Consider the following 22,722-nt stretch of genomic DNA (forward strand, 5'->3'; position numbering starts at 1 on the left):
ATATGATGTTAAGCGTATGTTGTTGAACCATTCCACCTTGGAATATAATATACGAAGCTTGGCTGCAGTCACGTATTTTGTTCCAAACCATATTGCATAGTATAAAGTAATTGGTTCACCTAAAAGAACCACTTTAAGTTTAAGTCCTTGTTATGGTCAAAATTTCATTCAAATCCCATATTTATTTTGTCAATATTATGTTTAGTATGTGGGGAGCCTCTCATCTCAAGAATTAAAGTCACCAATTCACAATATATCGTAATTTGTTCTGGAAATTAGATATTAAAAGTATATAAATGAGTTAAATATAAAATAAATTAACTCTGCAAAAATATTTGTGACTTGCATCATTATACATGTGCAAGGATGGAGTAGAATATTTGAAATGCGTGAGACGTGTCATCGTTTAGCCTGTTGATCACGGCATTTCGTATCTGAACGCAGTGTCGTATCGTTGCGTGGCTGCTTCATTCATACATCACTCCTCAATCATCGCTGGGGAGAAACTTGACTGTCTTTGACTTACAATTATACAACCCATTCTGGGGATTTCCTTCCCCGTTCTGACTTGTTACGGAGGTGTCACACTCTCAAACCGACGACACCCTCTGATCTTAACGTGCATCGTCCTGTTCACCCCATCTCGGCCGTTGATTATCTCGCAGCATTGTCTACATGGCGCCTGCAGATTCAGCCACATTGCAATCTCGTTAGCAGCCAATTTATTTTTGGAACATTATAAAATTAAAATATTTTCAAAACATATAATAATACACAAAAACCTGACTACAGTAACAAACAATTTCTCTAGAATTAAAATTAACTTTGTATAAAACTTGTACGCTAAAATAAATTGTAGGCCCGTTTGTTTTAATTTATTGACAAAATAAATTAAAATTAAAATTACAACAATTATGCATTTGAAAATTAACAAATATTTTTTCATAAATAAATTCTAGTATATCATAAGTAAAGTTTAAAACAACTATAACTCAATTCAGATAAATTTTATAATTTTTTTTATAAAAATTTATAAAAAATAAAATTATTACAGAAATTAGAAATAAACGTATATTTTTTGTTTTTAAAAAAAATTATTTAAATTTTTTTAAAAAAATGTTATTTTTATAATTATTTTTTTTTGTTTTTATAAAAAATTATTCAAACTTAACATAGTACACCTCTACAGGAAAAAGAAAAAAAAAATCATATCCGAAAATAATCTTGACAGTTGACCAAAGAAATAAACAAATCATGCATTACGGACAAGTGTGAAGTCAAGCGCGCCAGAAAAATCCCACACCTTTTTCCACAAGTCCGGCATAAAGCGGGATGCCGAAACGTCGACGTATTGAACGGCTAAAGCCCGGTCGTACTCAGCACGCCCACATTTTTTCTCCGAAACGTCGACGTATCTTTGGTAGGTAGATCGGGTCTGGTCCCCGCCCACACTTTGAACCCGATCCATAAAATACAGGAGGGGCTTCTGACATGGGTCGCTACTAACGGGTCGGGTATTGAAAGTAAACGGACCATCACTCCAACTCCGCCACGTGTCAAATGTCCTTAACGCCGTTTCCAGCTCCTTCGCCGTGGCTAGAAAAGGATACAACTGCACGGTGAAGCCCCACGACACCGAGACGGACCAATTCCGCCGCAAGTCGTAACAGAAACTCTGTTGTAGGGTCCGACCCGGATCCGTTTTATAGGCTGTGACCAACTTTCTCACGGACTCAATCCGTGTCATGTTTGCGAATATCGGGTCCACGTTGTCCAAATGATGCAACGACACCAACGGTGCTACGGGGTGTGCCGATAACAACCCATATGGGTTCCCACGTATATCAACCTGTCATTATAATAAATAAATTTGTTAAAAGAGAATAACATTATGGTCTTTTTAATTATAGACCAAAAAATATGACTTTTTTTTATGTATTTTTTCTACATAATTTCGCTTTAGTGCAGCTCTTGTTCAAATAAAATCAGCCAAAGTTGCAATTCTAATGAATCCTTTTAAAAATATTTACGGAGTTATAGTTTAGAAAAGATATTGTCACAATGGCTTGAATTCAGGAAGATGAATTATATTTTTGAAGAAGTAATTATTTTTTAACCATATTGATTAATCTGAAATAACTTTCTACTAATTAATGCTCAGTAGGTATTGAAGTAGTTATTTATAAAAAGACCTTTGATAATATGATATATTAGGGAAAATGAAGGAAATATTCTAAACAAAAAGAGTATAAAAACATTATAGAAAACTCAATTTATTTCTGATGTTATGTACCAAAGAAAGAATGTACCTGATGAAAACCCGGCTCTTTGGTGATCTGAACACCAATCTCACTGATACAACTCTGAATCCTCTGATCAGAGCCATAGAACTGAGCATAACGATCAATGCAACCGTCCAAAATCTTCACTAACTCAGCAGCCAAAGGGTAACTTATAGCGAACCCACCACCGCCATAGGCCATGGTGTAAAAGTGTATCACATCTTGCTCCACGCTCTCCGAGTTCCCACCAACGTAGTACATTTCATTATGATCATACTTCGACAAAACCGTAACCAGGTTGTCGGGGAAGAACACCGTGTCATCATCACCCATCACGAACCACCTCACATTCTCCATTCCTAGCTCGAAGCTCTCCTTTACTATCCGCGTCATGCGAATCGCAGACCGTGAGCCGTACGGGCACGTGTACGTAAACGACGACGTGTCACCGGAGACCATGTACGGCGGCGACATCTCCGGCCACGTCTCGTTTTCCGGCGGGCTTTTGTCCAGCCAAACGAAGCCTCTGGTCGCGCCATGGCGCCACCAGAGCTCACTGTAGTGGCGGCGCGAGTGCCATGTGGCGGTGGAGCCGCCTATCCCGAACAAGATGTGGGAGATGTTGGTGGGTTCTTCGGAGGGTCTATGTTGTTGGAGACTGTATTTGAAGGTTGTGTGAGTGTTGTGCAGAAAGGGTTGGTGGTAGGAGAGGGTGAGGTAGAAAAAGAGGGTGATGAGGATGAAGGTGGAAATAGCGAGCCCCGTTTTGAGGAATAGAGGGAGTAGTTCGGTGGGTTTGATGGTGAAGAAACGAAGGGTTTTCCATGCCTTGTTGAGAGGGTCACGAATCGACTCTTCTACAGTAGAAGACATTTGATATGATATGGAAGATTTGGAGTTATGGATATGGAAAGGTGTGTTTATTATATATATACAACCGTGTAAAAAATGAAAATGTTTGTATTAAAAGTAATGTTTAGTTTTTATAGTGAAGTGGAGTGAGTAGTTAGTGGCTTGAACGTTTTGCTTTATTTTAGGTGGCACAATGGGATATGGGTGCCTACTCCTCCAATAATGATCAAGTCAAACAGTGTGGGAATGCTATCGATCAGTATTTGGAAAGTCAAAGAAGAAATATTTGTACCTAATTATGCCACTTCTATATCATAATTTTTAAATAATAAATAAAGTTAATGGTATTATTAGAATTTATATTTAAATATATGTGAAATTTGGGCTCGTTAAATTTTAATTGTTTACATTTATTTATTTTTAGTTTTATAATTAATCATGTCAAATTTCTTACATCAAAATTTTATTTAATAATTAATTAAAAAGTTAATAGAGATTTTATATGTTATTGATATGTATAAATTAAAAATAATGTAAAATATTTGAATAAAAATAATAAATCACGAATATAAACTATAATATTTTTTAATAATAATAATAATTATTATTATATAGTATAAATATAAAAAGTTAATAGTATGTTGCATCTTTGTTATATCTATGTTAATTATTTGATGAGATTTTAAAATAATTAACAATTAGAAAATATGAAGACTAATAAATACTAATTACTATTGTAATTTGCAAGTGTTTCTCATATTTTATTGTATTTCTTCCTATGAAATGTGCATTTATAATTATATAATTTAGAAAATTATTAAATTATCAATTATTTAAAAAATTATAATAAGAGTTTTCCATTCAAATTTCAATTTAATATTTTTTTAAATATTATTTTTCTGCTAAATTTCTTTTTAGTCTCATATCTCATATTTTTGTACTTTGAAATAAATCATTTAAATTTTAAAAAAGTAACCTTTCCCTCTTGAATCTAAGTTACTTAATATATATCTTTGGATAAGTATATATATATATATATATATCCAATTAGGGTGGATGATTCTGAAGAATTAAAATTTGCTAAAGTAGATCTTCCTCAACTGGTGACTCCTTCTCTGGAGGAGGTCATTATCTTTCTAGATATTCTATTTATTCTGTAAATATTTATGAGTGAGATAATCAGGAAGAGAATTAGAAGTGTCTTTGATGCAATCTACCCTTATAAAAATAAATTAGATTGTATTTTATAACTAATACAAGTATTTCTCAACTTAATTTGTATTTTATAACTTCCATATTAAATCACGTTTCTTTACTTTACAGTGTGAATTTTAAGTTTTTATTATTATTTTAATTAATACTTAATTTTTTTAATCAATATTAAGTAGATATTTAAACTTAATGATTAAAATAATATTCAATTAATTATAGCAATATTTATATTTTTGAAATAAGAATTTAAATTTCATATTTTAATTTACAAATTTTATAATTAATTAATTTTAAAACAATTTAATTAAAATACATCAACGTGATAAATATTTTTTTACATAGTCATTTATAAATTGTGTATAAGGGAAAATCATTAATTTTATAATAATTAACTCAAAACTTATTTACCATATATTTTTATTCATTATCAGTATAAAAATTTATATTGACAATTCATAAAAATGAAAATCATTTTAGAATATCCTCAAAATTTACATCATAAAGATTTCGCATATCATGTTTGAAGTCGCAGTGGGCAAAAAACAATTAATTTAAAACTGAGTTGCTACAAAATTTACTTAAATTTAAAAATAGAAATAAAAAAAATAGTTGACAAAGTTAGAGAGTTCATTTATACATGAATAATGATAGGAATTTTTTCTTACAATATCCTAAGTATCTACCGAAGCACTTTACATTCGTTATTTGAGGATACTAAATAAATTCAAATATTTATTCTACCCCTTTTAAAAAAAATAAAAGAAAGAAGAAAATTAAAAGAACAACAAAAAATTATAAAAAACCAATGAGTTATATAAAATGTAAGAGAGAGGGATCTCTTGAACCATCTATGATAATTCACACCTCCAATCTATCGTCATGAGTTTTATAATTATATCAGGAATTTAGTTATCTTTCTTTTCTGAAGATAAACCTGTTTTCAATGGTACATTAGTTGACATATATAGCTTGACAATTAGGGAGCAAATTCTTTTATGTATTCTTTTTTAGAAACTTTAAGTTAAAAATATCATACTTTTATATTTTAATTAGATATTTTAAAAATATTTCAAAGAAATTAATATTTTTAGAAAAAAATTTTAATTAATTTTTTTTAAAAAAATATTTCTATAAAAGGGATGATAATTTAAAATTCTCATGAAAGTAAAAAAAAAAATTATAAAAGTATAATCATACCGCTCAATATTTTCAATTCTAAACTTAGTTAATTTATCTTATCTTAATATAATATAAAAATTATTTATAGTTATTATGATCGATTAAAATTTTATAACTCTCATTACTTATAGTCATCTCACACACGTATATGTAACATTTTATTTTTCACACACTTTCACATATTAAAATTATTTTTTATTTATATTTTAAATATTAAAATATGCATAAATTTAATTAATATTGTAAATAAAGTTATAAAATGTTTAAAAGGTGCATTGCTATTTCTAAAAATTAATATTAAATCTAAATATGATATCAAAATATTTCTAGAAATTATTGCAAATAACATTATCTAGAAATATAATTTAAAAAAAATGATTATCAAAAAATATATTTTTAAAAACTAAAAAATAATATACACAAAACACGTCCTTAAGTCAATTGCTTCACGAGAGTGATTTATGAAATGAAGAATGATATTCTTGAAGGAGAGTGCTTTATGAAATGACAAAGGGCATTAAGTAAAAAAAGTGAGAGATATGAAAAAAAAAGTAAAAACAGAAAAAGAAGCCTAAATTAATATATTGGTCTTTAATTTTTTAGTTTTGTTTCGATTAGTTTAATCTTCTATTTTTTTATTTTAAATTTTGAACTTACAAAAATATTTTATATGATTTTTTTTTTCATTGTCTCCTCATGAACTCTAACGAATTTGTCAGTTGATTCAGTCAATCAAACCAATTAATGAAGTGGTATACTTAAATTAATATTTTCAATGATTGATATATTAATAGTCTAAATAGTTTGTTTCAAATAATTGTTTAATGATATTCGACAAACAAGTGATTGATAATATTTTCTATAATTTCTTAATTATCATGCATGTTTGTTTTTGGCTTGAAAAAGGAGGGTGCCCAATGTTTAAATAATATTCTAATATAGTAACGACTTAAGTGATGGTTTGGTATTGAATGTAAATCACGTAATTTTGGTAAAAAAAAAAAAATATTATGTATTTTGTCGTTGCCCAAAAACAAAAGAGGTGATACAGTGATATCTATTAATTATAGTAGTATAATATATTGATATTTATCAATTATTCACATCTATCAAATTATTTATTAATATAATGTATCATATTAACATAAATCTGTAATATTTATATCGATTTAATTTCATTTAAGCAAATCTTAAATCAACAAAACCAAGTCCAACTTTAAATCGTTATGAAATAATATAACGTTTTTTTAATGGGTTATCTTATGTGATTGATTGAAGTTTTATACATGTACTTGGCAAGCAACCAAGTGTTTCAAAACACTACTTCCATGTGGATATATTTTCAAATTGATTTCTTAATTTCAATTTATATAAGTATAGTTGGAAAACAAACTAAAGATCCATTTGAGTCTGCCCACTATAGAAAGCAAATTTTAGCATATTGAGCTAAAAATTTATAAATCATTGGGACTCGTAAAAATGATGTCCAAAAGATTTATTTTTGTGCATTTTAGCAAATTTAATCGATATCGAGTTTAATTATATTAGATTAAAAAGTTCAAATTTAACTTTAATTCAAAATTTAAAATTCAGAATTTATATTATATTAGGTGAATTGAGGCTAATCCAGTCAAACACACTATTTTCTTGCCAATTCTATATATAAGTATTAATATTTTAGAATGACAAATTTGATGTCTCGTGGTGTAATCTTACCAAGTTAAGAAAAAATACTCCTTCTAAACTACAACTTGTATTGCTATTAAACCTTTTCAATTTCAAGTTGTCAAGCCTATAAATGTGGACAAAGGTGTATGTTATTTTATAAAATTTTATGTGGAAAGCTATTTATAGAACCACACTGATATTCTCTTGCTAACACAAGGCTGTAAAGGTCGCCGGATAAGATTAGCCTGCACTATATTATTCTCTTTATGATTGATGGCACTGTTGTCTCTCGTTAATGGGCCATTCAATGCAAGAGTTTTGTCTATATTCTTAACTGAAATGTACTATTTCCTTAGACCAAAAAGGAGTCAAATGTAGAACATGTTGCTGCCAACTATGCTTTATATAGATATGGCGTGAGAGCAAAAACTCAAAGTTGGTTGAGCCAATTTATCTGAATGGTTTGCTAAAGGTATTCTTACTTTTCACAATGATAAAATATGAATTTTTATATATAACAGAAAAGTTAAGAATTCTTGCAAGGACCAGATAGACAAGTTTATCAATAAATACTTATAGATGGTAAAAAATAAGGAAGTAATTCAAATAAATCAAATCCTTCTATTTTATAATTATTTTCTATTTTTTATTATAATTTTTAACTCTTCTCATTTAATTTCACAAAACTTATAGTACATAAGTTAATTTTTTAGCTATGAGAGAAAAGTTTTATTCATCTTTTCTCTTTATTTTTTTCTCCTATAAATAATTTAAAAGTTTATCTAAATTGGACAAAGATCTTTTACTTAGTTCTATTGTAATTGGACACGTGACAATCTTTGAAGATGACACACAACTTTTCAGAGATTTAAGAAAACTTTGGATGATACTTAATTTGAAATAACTAACAAATTCTCATATTATTCTTTGGAAATGCAAAATTATATTAATAAAAGAATTATAATTAAGTGAATGAAAAAAAATAGAAAGTAATATAGAAATGAATGACGAAGGGAAATGAACTGTTGCAAAAAATTATGACATGATTCCTCTTAACTCTCACTCAAACAACTAAGATTTATCTCAATTCAATTGTTTTTAAAAATTGATTAGATTCATAATAATAGTTGAAATTCAATTTCTTTTTGTTATAAATAAACCATTTCCCTATTTAGAAACTATAATTCTGTAAATATTACTTAAACTAAACATAAGGATTAAGAACTCCCATGAGATTTTGTTATTAAATATTTTTCTACCCTAGTTTATCATCAAATATATTGCTTTGCCATGATAAACTGGGAAAATAGTACTTTTCTGCATCATTATTATTCTTTACATGAGGAATTCAGTTGAGATTACCCTCCAATCATAGCTCTAATGATGGTCTTAATAAAGGGTATGTACATAACACTAATGGAGAAAACAAAGTACGATCAGCATTTGATTAGAAGTACTATTAATTACCACATTAGAAAACTATAATATTTAAATTGTACGGGATTCGAACATAAAGAGAACTCAGAACAGCACAAATAAAATTAGGCCAATTTCACTAGGGAGTACGAATTAATGAAACTACTTTGTATTATACTAAAGTTGTCTTCCAGAAAATGGATGAAAATTGCTATTTGGATCGGAGTTGCAGTAATCACATGACAAAGCATGCGATCATTTTCGAGGATATTGATAAATCTATTACAATAAAGTCCGATTGGGTAATAAATATGTGGTCAAGGCACTGCGAGAGAAAGGAAGGTACAAGGTTCAAGATAGCTGAAGTAAAAAAGGAGGAAAAGATTAATAGAAGTTATCCAATTACTTAAAAATATGCTAATAACAATTAATATTGCCATGGACGTGCATGTTGAGGTTCGTGGCTATTGCATCAAACCTTTGGTAGTTTCAACACTCATGTCTTGAAGCTTCTATATCAAAAGGGTCGGGTATGAATATGATGATAGACATGCATAAAAGAAAATACTGAAGCATGTACACTATATTTACCGGCAACCAACATAAGCTATCCTTTTCAACTGGCAAAGCAAGGAGAGCTTAAAATTTGTTGGGAACCCATCCACAATAACATCCATGGACCAATAAGAACGACAATACTCGTTAAAAGTAAGAATTTTATTCTTCTCATTGACGACTTCTCTAAAAAGCATACATTTACTATATTATATAAGTTTTTAAAATATAAAAGAAATTTAAGGCTCTTGTAAAAAGGAAAAGTGAGAAACATATAAAAATATTCTAAAGAGAACACAACAAAGAATACAGCTCTTTAGAGTTTGATAAATTTATGAAGATGAAGGGATCAAGCATTAGCTAATACTAAATACTCTCCACAGACCACAGTAAAAAAGTGTATTTGCTAAGGAAACATTGCACATCATGGAGGGAGGCAAACCAATGTTCTAGGAGAAACACTAGACAAACACCTTTGGGTTGAAGCAATATACACTGGGCTTTACACATTTAACATTATTCAACTAAGGGAGTACAAGATAAAATTTATATAATGTATTATGTATAAATATTATTTTGCTTTTTTTTCTTTTTGTTATTAATGTTGTTATTTTTTTTTATAATTATTATGTATACAAATTTTTGTTTTCTTTTTTAGTATTATCATTAATATTATTATTGTCAGTGCGGCGTTATCTTGTGCCATGTAAATGTTCTTTTTTTTTATTATTATTATTATAAGTCATGTATATACAGACGTTCATTTTATTGTTAAATTTTAATTAATAAATTAATATGTTCTTTTAATAACAACAACACACAATAAAGAAATATTGACAAATATGGATTTGTCTTCATAGTTTATTTTACATTTAAAGTGATTAATTTAGGTGAAACACTTTATTAATCTTAATTTTATATTAATTAAAAAAACTTAAATTATGATAATTTAATAATCTCAATGTTTATTTCAAACTTTTAAATAAAAAAAGAACTTAAATTAATTTTAAATAAAAAATTAACAAAAACATAAAGAGTAAGAAGTAAAAAATATCTTTGGTTCTTCCAATTATGTCTCATTTTATAGAAGTCAACCATAAACTAAATCTAAGTTAATAAGTTTAAAAATAAAATGGATCATAGAGTCTAATTAGACATAAATTTTAATTATAAATTACTAATAAACATTCGATTCTCCTATAAACACGAGGGTTTAACTTTAAATGTACGTGACTTTCAGCTCAAAACTTTAAATTTAATGAATAAGATAATAAATTGAAGCTTTTTGAGTTAATTTTTCAATAAAAAATTATTAAAAAACACTAAAATGTAAGAAATAATGAATATAGGTTAAAAATACTAAAATGTAATAAATGAGTATAATTACTAATTAAGGTCCAACTAGATCTAAACAAAATAATAGAAATAATGTCAAAAGACAGTGATAAAGATATTAAAGTGTTAATATAATATGTTTTATCGTGTCTCATTGCTGGTTAGAGTGTGAGAGAGAAAGAATTATGAGGTGTGAATGTAAGTTTGTTGTTTAGTATATGAGAGAAAGAATTAAGAAGAAAAACAAAATTCTCGTATGGCATTCGTGCCACTTTTTTGTGTGCGGTGGATGAGTGAGAATACATGCATATGTGTCATTTCCAATAGTTTGTGTATCAAATATAAGAAAGTGAGAGAAAAGATTCAAAAAGTTTAGAGAGTAAAAACTAAAGATAGGGTAATGCATTTCCAGTTTGAGAGTTTCTTTTTAATTTTGTCAGATATGAAGGCTTGGTTAACTAACAGGGATGCCTAAATACTTGCTAAATTGAGAGGAGCTTTTGAATCGTAAGGATAGGCTTATATTGTTCCTAACAATATGGTCACAATTTGTTGAGAAGTAGATAGAAGACTTATCTCTATTCATAGATAGATCAGAAGCCAAACATAACTTATTTAAAATAGTATTTAAAGTTTCTACATTTTGGTCATTAGCTTTAGCTACAAGAACAATGTCATTTGCAAAAAAAAGATGAGACAATTTAGGCCCTAAGTTATTAAAATGGAAAGGGGTCCAATTCCTCTTGATAACTTGATCTTGGATTAAATGAGATAATCTTTTCATACACATTGCAAATATATAAGGGGAAATTGGGTCCCTTTATCTTATGCCTCTACTAGGATTAAAACCTTTAGTCCTATTACTATTCCAATTAATTAACATGGAGAAGGAAGTAATATAACTATTAATAATATCAGAGAACTTTTGATTAAAGCTAATTAGTTGCAAAGTTTTAGAAATAAAACTCCATCTAACTTTATCATAGGCTTTTTCCAGATCCAATTTGATGATCATGTAGCCAAACCCGCCTTTAAGCTTATCTACAAAATGAATGAATTTTTGTAAAATGAGGACATTATTTATACCCTGCCTACCATGGATGAAGTTGGTTTGATTCTCAGAGATTATATAGGGTAGAGTTCCTCTTTATCCTATTAGCAAGGATTTTGGTAATTATCTTATAGCTTACATTACATAGAGATATAGGTCTAAATTACTTAATATGTTCAAGACTACCAATCTTAGGGATAAGGGTTATAATGGTGTCATTTATAGTAGCAACATTGCTGGGATTGTTAAAAACTTCTAAGACCAAATTGAAAATACAGGGGCTTAAATTGTCCCAATATTTTTTTAAAAAAATGGAGTGCAAGCCATCATGGCCAAGAGATTTATAGTTCCCAATACTAAAAAAGGTTGATCTCACTTCCTCTAGGGTAAGCTCAAAGTCAATAATAGTCCAATCAATGTTCCTAAAGGGAGGAAAACTAAGGTCAGAATTTAGAGGATGACCATTAGACTTAGGATCAGAACAAAGGTTTTTTAAATAATTAACGACAAGGTTTTGAAGCTTGATAGGGTTATATTTCCCATATATTATTATCATCCCTTAGGCTCTCAACACTTCAAGATTGTCTTCTACTGATGACTACTCTAAGGAAAAATATTATTTCTATCTCCCAAGTTAATCTAACTCGATTTATATTGATGAAATCAGTAATTTTCCTCTTAGTCTAGGATTTTTAATTTCATAAGCTTACTTATAAAAGGTTATCCTTATACCCAATCTTGCCATAAATGCCCCTAATTCTATTTAAAATTCTGTTTCCTTTTAAAAATATGACCGAATACAGTCAAATTCCAATCAAATATATTGTTTTGAAAATTAGAAACATTTTCAATGTAAGTTTTAGGTTTGACCCAAGATTTATTGACTTGGTTACTAAAATCCTCATGAGATAACCAGAAAGAAGTTTGAAGTTCTTTTGTTTGGCCCTATGATAGTCCTCATTCCTAATTTTGAGCCACAACTCCACATGGTTAGACTTCAGAATAGGAATATGAATCACTAAGTTGTTCTGGAAAGTCATTCTCCAAAGATCATTAACCACAACTCTATCTATCATTTCTCTAATGTCTCCCTTATGCTAGGTGAAGGCGTTTTCTTTAAACCCCAAATCCTACAAATCACAAGCATTAAAACAATATGCAAATTGGTTCATTAGGGAAAAATTAGCAAGTATGTCCCTAAATTTTTCCTTTTCAAATAAAATGAAATTAAAATCCTCAGCAACACACTAAAGATCATTAATAGTTAAACTGAACTCAACTAGTAATTTCCAGACTTTAGCTTTATAATTTTCTTGAGGGCTGGAAAAAATAGATGAGGGGATCCAAGCTCTTTGCCCATTACTAATTCTAAGATGGATTATGTATTTATTCTTATGTATAATAGAGACTTGAAATTTTTTGAAATTCTAACAACATCAGATTCCTCCAGAGAATCTTACAACATCAACTCTAACAATTTCATCAAAATTAAATCTTTTAATAACCATCATAGTGTTATTAGCCCTTGGTTCAAAAATAAAGATGAAGAAGTGATAAATTTTGGTGAGGTCATTTATAAGTTTTGGAAAGGTTTTGCCTTCAACACCTTCCAAAACAAATAGTTCATTAAAACAATGGCCAAGGATGAGAAGCATCATAATGATGCTCACCAAATCCTATCCTAATAGGCCTATGCTTAGTGTGGGGTTAGGGTCTTTAGAACAATTTTATCCACCTCCATTAATAAAGGTAGATTTGGGGGTTTCTCTAAGGGAGTTTGGAGAGATTCTTTCTGAATCTATCATAGGGTATCAGGATTAAGACCCATAAGGTCAAGGATATTATGGCTCCCTTTGCATTTCTCTTGTATACTTTTTTGGAAATTAGATATAAGTCTCAAGGTCTCCATATTATCTTATTTTAAGCTATTTTCATTTTCATCCTAAGTATTATTTATCCTGTTAAGGTTATGTACCCTTATAGAAATGTCTTTTTCTTTCCTTGGTCTTGGCATTTTGTTGATAGTCTTGGTTTAGACAATTTCTTACCATTTTCACTTACTTTGGTGCTATTTTGAATTTTCCTATCTAGGTTATTCTTAAAGCCCTTATGGCTAACCTTACTATCCATATTTGGTTCTAGGATCTTCCACTTTGCAAATTCTACTTCTTGGTCAACTTCCTTATCTGAATCACCTAAGATATCAAACCTTGACTCATTTGGGTGATCTTTTGGTTTTTCAAGCTTTGCGAGGGATCTAGGGATATAAGGGTAATTGAATTTTTTCCTAATAAGTTTCTTAATTAGCATCCAAGGTTCAAAGGGGTCATCCATATACTTTGCTTCCTGACTATTATTAATCCCATTACTATCCTTTCTAGCATTAGTGCTATCTTTTTTACCTTCCTCACTTTTCCTCTTATCATTTGGGTGAGATCTCTCCATCTCCATCTCCATGTGGTTATTATCTTGAAAGGGGCCACTGATCCTGCCTATGCCCATACTTTCCACATTCGAAATAGATGAGGTGTAATCCCTCATATTTCACTCTAAAAACTTGTCTAAGGACTTTGAAAGCTGGTATAAGTTTCCTTCTAAGGTTAATCTTGACACAAATTCTAGCAAATTTTGTTTTAGACTGAAGAGATGTATACGAGTATATTTTCAGCATGGACCGGAGGCAAGAACCTACATGCCAAAGAAATTTAATGTTGTAAGGTTCTAAGGGTAAGTCTGAGATTCGAACCCAAAATGCTACTTTCCTAAGACTAAAATCCTTAATTCTAAACAGATGTCTCCATCTCTGTGCGAGGAAGTAATGGTCAAGAATCATTCAAGGCCTTTCAAACAGAGCTAGTTTATAGTCCTCTGGCTTCTGAAATTTTATTAAAAAAAAACTCATTGTTCAAATCAAGAATTTCTAAAGACCCATTTTCGCTCCACAAATTATTTAGTCTTTGGTCTATATAGTTAAAACTTATCGACTTACCTAACAGTTTGACTATAATGTTGAACTTCCAAGGCAACCACCAAACTTCATAGTCTTGAAGGGGTATTTTCAATTCAGGACAGAGATTAAGTTTATTTGATATTGTTCCTACAATTTTTTTCAGATTCAACGGGTAGGTTAAAGTCTTCAAGCACATATTTTATTATCTCTTCATCATTAAGAATTAGATCTAGATCATTGGACCCTAAGACTTTATTTTTTTAGGAAACAAATTTAACAAGAACAGGGTTTGAATACACTTGGTATGGCATCTCGCCTATTGTACGTTGACCTTCCTATGTGTCTTCCTTTTACTCCTTTTCTGACTCCTTAGGGTTTATTTTCCCCTTTTTCATGTTCCAATCTACCAGATCTGATTCATCATTATTCCTCTGTTCACCCTCTTATTGCTCCAACCATTTGTTCCTCTGCTGGGTCAGATCTACAAAGTGTTGCTCTTCTTGCATGTTATGGGAGAGTCCTTCCATATCGATCCCTAGACCTATTTTCACTTTCTTCGTACTCTGATTCATTTGGTCAAGCTCCTCTGTGGAACTCTTCTCTACTTCGTGACAATCCATGTCAAGGAAAACTTTGGGTATGGATTGAGAGCAAGAGATTCTCAGTCTTGGTGAGCTTGGGCTCTTCGCAGGATGAGTGAGCCTTGAGCAATTTCTCATATGGCTAGGATGAAGAACCCTAGTAGCGCTGTCCTCCCCTTCTTTCTTGAAATGAGAAGTAAGTCTGGGAGCAGAATTTTTTATTTTTGAAATATTATGACTTTTTTTTATATTTATCTATAGTTTAAACTTTACCTTTTTTTATCTTCTATTAGATAATAAAATGTCACTAATTAGTTAGTGACAAGTTTAAAAGATATATAAATATAAGAATTATTAATCTTAATTGCCAAGATATTTTACATAAATAAGCCATTCAAGCTGAAAGCTAACTCTCTCCCCAACTTTTTTGGACGTGACTATACTTAAATTGTAATATGGTACTAGAGTTTGGTTTTTAAAAAAATTAAAGCTAGAAAACAATGGCAAAAAAAGTAAAAGGTAAAAAAAGAAAAGGTAATTCAAACAAAAAAAATAAAATAAATGTGCCACAAAAATAGACTTGTAACATTGAAAAGAAAAGAAAAAACGCTAAAAAAAAAAATAGTACAATTCAAAGCTATAAAAAAGAGAAAGAGAAAGCAGAAAACATAACATGATCTAAATAGAAGCCCAAATTAAAAGTATCATGCATAGACTAAAGATTACATACGCATGTACAATGACCTACAAAAAAGTCCAAACTGAAAAGTATCAAGTATAGGTTAAAGGTTACACACAAACATTTAGAAACCTGCATCACTTAATAATTTTTTTATAGACGCAAGATTGATCAATTAAATTGTTAGTTTATAATTTTATAAAATTTTATACAAAAATAAAATTAATAGGTATTTTATTAGAAGTCTAAACTTAAAAGTACCAAACATAGATAAAAGATTACACACATAGACCTAAATAGAAACTCAAACTTAAAAGTATTAAAGCACAGGCTAAATGTTACACATACATTATGTGTTGAATTTAGACACCTCTACCACTTAATAACTTTTTATATAATGTAAGATTAATCAATTTAATTATTAGTTTAAAATTTTATAAAATTTTTACCAATAAATAAATAAATTAATAGATACTTCATTTCATTATTTTATTTTAATAGCTAATATGTTTTTAAAATATAAAAAATATCAATTTTTAGATAAAATACCTATAAATATCTAAATTATATAAATATAAATGATTAAAGAAATAATATAAAATGATTTAAAGACCAGAGATTTAAATATCTAACTTTGATACTTAATGTTAAGATTTCTCTTTCATGTGTTGTTTAGAAAAAAAATAACACTTATAATTTCTAATGATAGAAATTTATATATTTTGTTTAGGTAAATTTTTGGAGAAATTCTTATAGAAGAAAAACATTAGTATAAAACATAAATAAAATTTATTTCATAAGTGAAAAATAATTTATCTTTTCAAATTTTAAAGAAATTATATGAGAGAACTTCTAAAACTTTTCAAAAAAATGAAAAAATATAAGTTGTTTAAAACTTATGAGAAAAGTTTAATTAATTTTTTATACTATTTTTTTCTTTTGTAAATATTTATTTTTCAAGTTTATCCAAACTAGGCCCTAGTCAATAATAAATAAATAACACAATCCCTCTCCAAAAAGGAAAAACAAGAGGATTTGCACCAAATACTTGTATAATTAATAAGTGTCTTGATGACATTTGTAATTAGAAAGTCATTTGGAGTGAATTACTACTTTCTCTTGCAACAGGATTGAGTTCTCTATCTTAACTTTGTAGATCTGAGGTGGATTCCTAATGTGCGCGCGTTAAGTTCTATTATTCTTGTTACTTAATTCAAACCATTTTGTACCATCCGATCCGCATTATTTTCTGTCAAACGCTGTGTCCTCATGCCATAATAGGACTTTGGAACATACTATCTAACATCAAACAAACTAGAAAAGGAAGATAACATATAACCATTAATTGCTTGGGAGAATCATATTTCGAAACCAACAAATTGATAACTTCTTACACATATATAATACCCAAAACAACAATTTCAAATAATAGCCGAATGATTACAAAGGCATAATTGGTTTTCTATATACCGTAGGTATAATAATAATAATAATCAAATGGAAAAGAAAGGAAGACAAAGAGGAAGATTACAAGCCCATCTGCTTAAAGCAGAAAAGTACAAGCAAAATTAACATAAAAGTTCATATGATAGCGTCCCATTATTGAAATGACATAACTTTAAATATAGAATTTAATTTTGATGCAGTATTGTCAGTGAAAAGAATATCCATACTGTATCAAAGTTAAATTCTTATACATAATTAATCACCTTTAAATCGAAGGTGGAAGAAAAGCAAGGTATGAAATAAAAGTAACGTTTCGCTGATCTTCCAATCGGGATGCTATTCAAAAGAACGCTCGAGTGTTGAATGTTGGTGACTTCTGCGGCTCAATTCCTAACCTAAGCTCAAGGTCTAAATCAGCTTTCTTCTCTTCAATCCTCTGCCCCAAAACAAATGAAGGAATATGAGGAATTTCTAACATGGCCCTTTGGTGTGCATGATCATCTTTGTTAGGAAAAGTGAAAGGCTTTTTATGATTCCTAGCATGCTTCTCTTCACCAGAATCCAAACCAAACAAAATTTTCTCTTCCAAATTAACAGGGTCATTATGATCAATAGTGGTCTTGATTGAGATGTCCAAGGAAAGCAAGTTTTCTTCACAAGACTGCTTCAACTTGGCTCTATCTCTTCTATGAATATTCATGTGGCCTCCTAGTGCTTGTGCATTTGAGAACCCTCTTTTGCAAAAGTTACAAGAATAAGATTTAACTTGTCCATGACCACCTTGATCATCTGAATTCCACCTTATCTCAGATTTGTTAGAGTTTTGGGTATTGAAGTCCATCTTTTTTTGGCAAGTAAAGGGGAAATAGAAATAAGACATAAAGTTCACAAAGAGAAAATAAAGTGATCTATGAAACTGGGGTCAACACATTGGCTGAAACAAACTTTATAATCACATTGGAAAACTATAGAAGACCCTAAAGCTGAGTAATATAGTTTACAAGATAGCATGTATACTTTTCAAAAGGGTATGAGAAGACCCTAAAGCTAATTGAATATAATATTAATTGGCTGCATCTGTTTTACTCATTCAATTATTCTACTAGACATCTTCCTTTTAGATTGCCTTGAGAGGATAAATAAGAATTAATATGATTCTTATGTTGTGCTCTTTTAGACTAGGTGAAAAGCTAAAAAAATTTTTCCTTGAGGTTAAAGGTTAATTCAGGCTTATGCTCATTGTATTAGCGTATGTGTCGCACGCAAATACAATAATTGTGCCTTCAGATATTTTTTTTTGGACAATGTGTGTTATATATTTGAGAAATTTTTTGGTCCATTTGTAAAGATATTAAACTCTTTATTAACAATAAGGGGATATATATCCATTATAAATTCTGAAACGGAACGGGTATTTAATTTGGACATATGAATATATTTCTTTTTCCACTGCTTGGATAAAATTTAACCACTTTCTTTATTACAGAAGTTAGAAATTTTATATTATGTGGTTTGTTCGTATGGAGTTAGAGTCTCTTTTAATCAAATAGATTAGGTGATTATTTGATCTTGTTATCTTTCATGCATTTTTCTTATTAACTAAAATTACAACTTGGTACTGATGAGTCTATCGTTGCTTCATGTAAAATCGAAAGTATAGTGATATGACGATAGTGATGGCATTTCAGAAATATTAAATCACATTTAACTTTCAACCAACCATATAAGTCGCTGAATGAGATGTGCTAGTATATTTTTAAAAATGTATAGGCCAAACTATGGTACTTACCGAATAAGAAACTTGAAAAACTTGTTTCGACAAAATTAAAAGGATAAATCGAAATATTGGGTTCAAAGGGACTTACAAGTAACAAATCAAACTCCTGTTTGACATTTAGTGATACAAATAATATAATTTCAAAGATACACAAACATTTTTTACAACTAACAAAAGGTTGAGAAGGGGTTATTTAAAACTTGTTACTTTGTAATTAGATTTAAAACAATATATTGGAGATAGGAATCCAATAAAATCTTATTTGGTAGCAAAGGGTTTACTAAAAGGAAAAAAAAAAAAGATTGGATAAAATTTCTTTTTATCTCTCATTTCAGTATACGAAAAATATACAAATTTGTTTTACAAATATAATTTTTCTATGAATAGTATCTCTCATTCTCGTTGGGGTCCTATTCTAACACAATTCAAATAAGCTGAAAAGCGACAGTTCTGCACATGAGCATTTCTGCAACTGTATCATTGGTAATAGGGATGTGCTTAAAAAAGGAGATGTCACGGTGAGTTTGTTTTTAAGGAAATAAAAACTAAAAAAGATTGGAATTGCAAGGGATGTAATTCATCAACGAGGAGTGTTAGGAATACTATAAACAAATTTTAATTAATTTTATACTATTTAATAAAATTATTTTAAACTTTTTTATTAATTTAAATATTATTTTAATGCATTATTTTATTCTTGAGATAAGACAACAATAATTATATATAATAGTTAAGATAAAAATAATAATTTACTTGAAATAATTATCATTATTATTTTTCACTTTTAACATTCATATTTAGCATAGAAACCTAAATCTTCAACTAATATTATTTAATGCTAATAAAAATTTAAGTTATCCTTAAATTGTTTATTTTTTTGTACAATAAATATTGTGAAGAATATATTAAGAAATGAAATTTATTATTTTTTAGATAAAATTAAGAACACTAAATAAGATTAACTCAAAATTTAGTAAGTGTAATTAGTTTTTTTTCATTATATTTGAAATTCTAACACATTCATTTTAAAACATTTCTAGTTATGTGTTAAAATTTACAATAAATTAGAATTTAAAAAAAAGTAAAATTTACATGATTGTTATATTTTTTTGATAAATTTTAATTAATAATTAAAACTTATTGCTAGCATTTTTCATTTATCATATTATTGCATCTTATTTTGTTTTATTTGAGTGAAATATAACATCATAATGATTTAATTTAGATTTAAATAATGTTGTAGCTCTTATACTTGACTCAGATTTACAAATTAATCCTTATATATACATTTAATTTAGTCTCTGTCGTTAAGTTTAAAATAAATGATGTTAAAAAAATAAGGAACTAAATTGAGATAAATATAGTATGGGAACTAATTTATAAATTTTTAATATATATGGACTAACTTACAAAATTTTACATATAAGAATTAACTTACAAATCTGAGTAAAAAATATTTTTATAAATTTATGATATACTTTTAGTTTGTATTTTGATTTTGCGATTTACTCACTCTCTCTTTCCCTTTCATCTCTAATTTCACTATCTTTATTCTTCTTTTTTCTTTGCATAAACTTCAATAAAGGCTAAAGTCATATCTCTTTCTCTAAGCTTTTCATCTCAAAACTCAATCAAATCTTAATAATCTTTATTGAATTTTTTTTTCTTCTCAACCACTTCACCATCTTTACTCACACCCACATCCACACTCACCTACTCCAAACCTCAATCCCTCATCAAAACATTCTCTGTCATCGAATGCACCCTCATTAGTGTTGCTAGCAATAGAATAATTGTCAATGTATTTATTTACGTCTTTATTCACTCCCTCAAGACCATCAAAATCAAGATACAAACCAAAAGTATATCGTAAATTTACAAAAATATTTTTGACTCAGATTTGTAAGTTAATCTTTATATGTAAATTTTTTTAAGTTAGTCCCTATATAAAAAAAATTTATAAACTAGTCCTCATACTATATTTATTTTAAATTTAGTCCTTTACTTATTTAACGCTATTTACTTTACGTTAAGGTTTAGAGTTTACTTTACTTTAAATTTAATCCTTTACTTTACTTATTTAACGCTGTTTAACGCTATTTACTTTACTTAATTAAATAAAAAATAAATGTATATATAAAAATTGATTTACAAATTTTTTACATGTAAAAATTAAATCACAAATATGAGTCAAGTATAGGGATTAAAATATTATTTAAATCTTTAATTTATTTTAGTAAGTCAAAGAATGAATCCACATGATTTAATTTTGTACTATTTATTTTCTTAAAACTTTCATTTTATAACTAAAAATTAATGAATAATTTTACATGAAGATCAAAAGAATATATTATAAAAATTGTATATTTTTTAGTTAAATTTATTTTTTAAATTATTTAAAAATTATATTATTTATTTATTTTTATCTTTTTTATTTTTCTTCCTTTCAATTTCTATTCATCAAAATAATACATGCATCATTTCTACTTTATCTTTTTAATTTCTATTTACATTTTTCTTATTTCATTCTCCATATTTTAGTTCACATTCAAACAAAGAATTAAATAACAAAGTTTTATATTGGTAGCTTAACAAATTTAAGAGTATATAAGAGAACAACGACTAATCAATATTTTTTTAGATGAGTTCACGGCTCAAATTTAAGCTCGTTTTCTTTTGCATTAGTTTGTATTAAAACTTTTAATGTAGTATTAAAGTATGATTAAAAATAAAATAAATTTGTGGCATCTATCTAAAAAAGTCAAGTAAATGAGTAAAATTTCATGCAATAAAATGTAAATTCAAGAAAATGAGCACAAATTCAAGCAATAAAAGGTCAAAATACATGAGTCTAAACAGCCAAGATTCTTAAGACATTCCTCAACCTTAAACTCAGTCTGACCCATATTCTTATATTAGATCTGCACTCAATATTCTCATGGAGCGTAAAGTGAAATAAATTATAATTCAATATTAAATAATTCTTAAAGAAAATGAAAACGAGCTTTTACACCATATCAATTAATTTCTTAACAAATAGTTTAATTAACCGGTTTTTTAAATTCAATTTTTTATGATATTCGTTTCGAAGTTCAAATTTAAATTGATGCAAAATATTTTTTCTAATAAGATTTGGTTCAAAAAATATTTTTAAATAAAAGTTTGGTTTTGAATTAAAATCTGATTTTGACCGTAAACTGATTAGCTAAAAACCAGACATATTTTAGAAAGAAAACTATTTTTTTAAAATTAACTTCGTATATTTAACTTTAATTTGAAATTAGTTTGGTTTTGTACAAACCCAAACTATATACACCCGTAAAGACCAAACCCAAACAATCGCTTTTAACCCTCCTACTAAGTTACACAATACTTTGTTTCTCGAATATAGTCTGCCATTTAATTCTCTTCCTCTCATATCACATTCAAATTTGTGAAATACAGGAACACATTATTAAGTTAACTAAGAAAACAAGTGCTCATTATTTGGTCAGAAGTACAACATTTATATAAATGAGTTAGACTGAAAATTACGATAGGAATCGTGATCGGAAGAGAGGATAAAATAAATAAGAAAAATCAAATTTTAATTTTTTTTCTTTATTTAAACCACAAGTATCTTTCATGGGAAGAAATTTTATAAGAGACGGGTAAAATTATTATATTACAAACCTCATCAAAACTTTAAAATGAATATGAAAAAGAAAAGAAAAGAATAAGATAATAAAACAAGAAAACA

At 28.2% G+C, this 22,722-nt stretch overlaps 2 protein-coding genes across 2 annotated transcripts; both read right to left on the reverse strand.

The window, feature by feature from the left end:
• Nucleotides 1–571: 571 nt before the first annotated feature.
• Nucleotides 572–3,155, reverse strand: LOC113862408. The gene is made up of 3 exons (XM_027495495.1): nucleotides 2,310–3,155; nucleotides 1,304–1,849; nucleotides 572–682 (listed from the first exon to the last, which is right to left on the reverse strand). The coding sequence occupies exons 1-3, from the start codon at nucleotides 3,153–3,155 to the stop codon at nucleotides 572–574; spliced, it is 1,503 nt and encodes a 500-aa protein (XP_027351296.1).
• Nucleotides 3,156–17,546: 14,391 nt separating this feature from the next.
• Nucleotides 17,547–18,086, reverse strand: LOC113863777 (zinc finger protein 10-like). Its single transcript, XM_027497475.1, has one exon. It carries the CDS (start codon nucleotides 18,084–18,086, stop codon nucleotides 17,547–17,549), a length of 540 nt encoding a protein of 179 aa, XP_027353276.1.
• Between the last annotated feature and the right edge of the window lie 4,636 nt (nucleotides 18,087–22,722).

This window comes from Abrus precatorius, unplaced genomic scaffold (assembly GCF_003935025.1).
Source record: "Abrus precatorius isolate BTA unplaced genomic scaffold, Abrus_2018 Scaffold3, whole genome shotgun sequence".
NCBI lineage: Eukaryota > Viridiplantae > Streptophyta > Magnoliopsida > Fabales > Fabaceae > Abrus > Abrus precatorius.

Excerpts from the sequence above, each read along its gene's own strand:
- LOC113862408 (XM_027495495.1), bottom strand. The coding sequence starts at position 3,155 with ATGTCTTCTACTGTAGAAGAGTCGATTCGTGACCCTCTCAACAAGGCA. Across the intron at positions 1,850-2,309 it reads AAGAGCCGGGTTTTCATCAG|GTTGATATACGTGGGAACCC; the intron begins GTACATTCTTTC and ends TTATAATGACAG. Across the intron at positions 683-1,303 it reads TGCCGGACTTGTGGAAAAAG|GCGCCATGTAGACAATGCTG; the intron begins GTGTGGGATTTT and ends CTGAATCTGCAG.
- LOC113863777 (XM_027497475.1), bottom strand. The coding sequence starts at position 18,086 with ATGTCTTATTTCTATTTCCCCTTTACTTGCCAAAAAAAGATGGACTTC.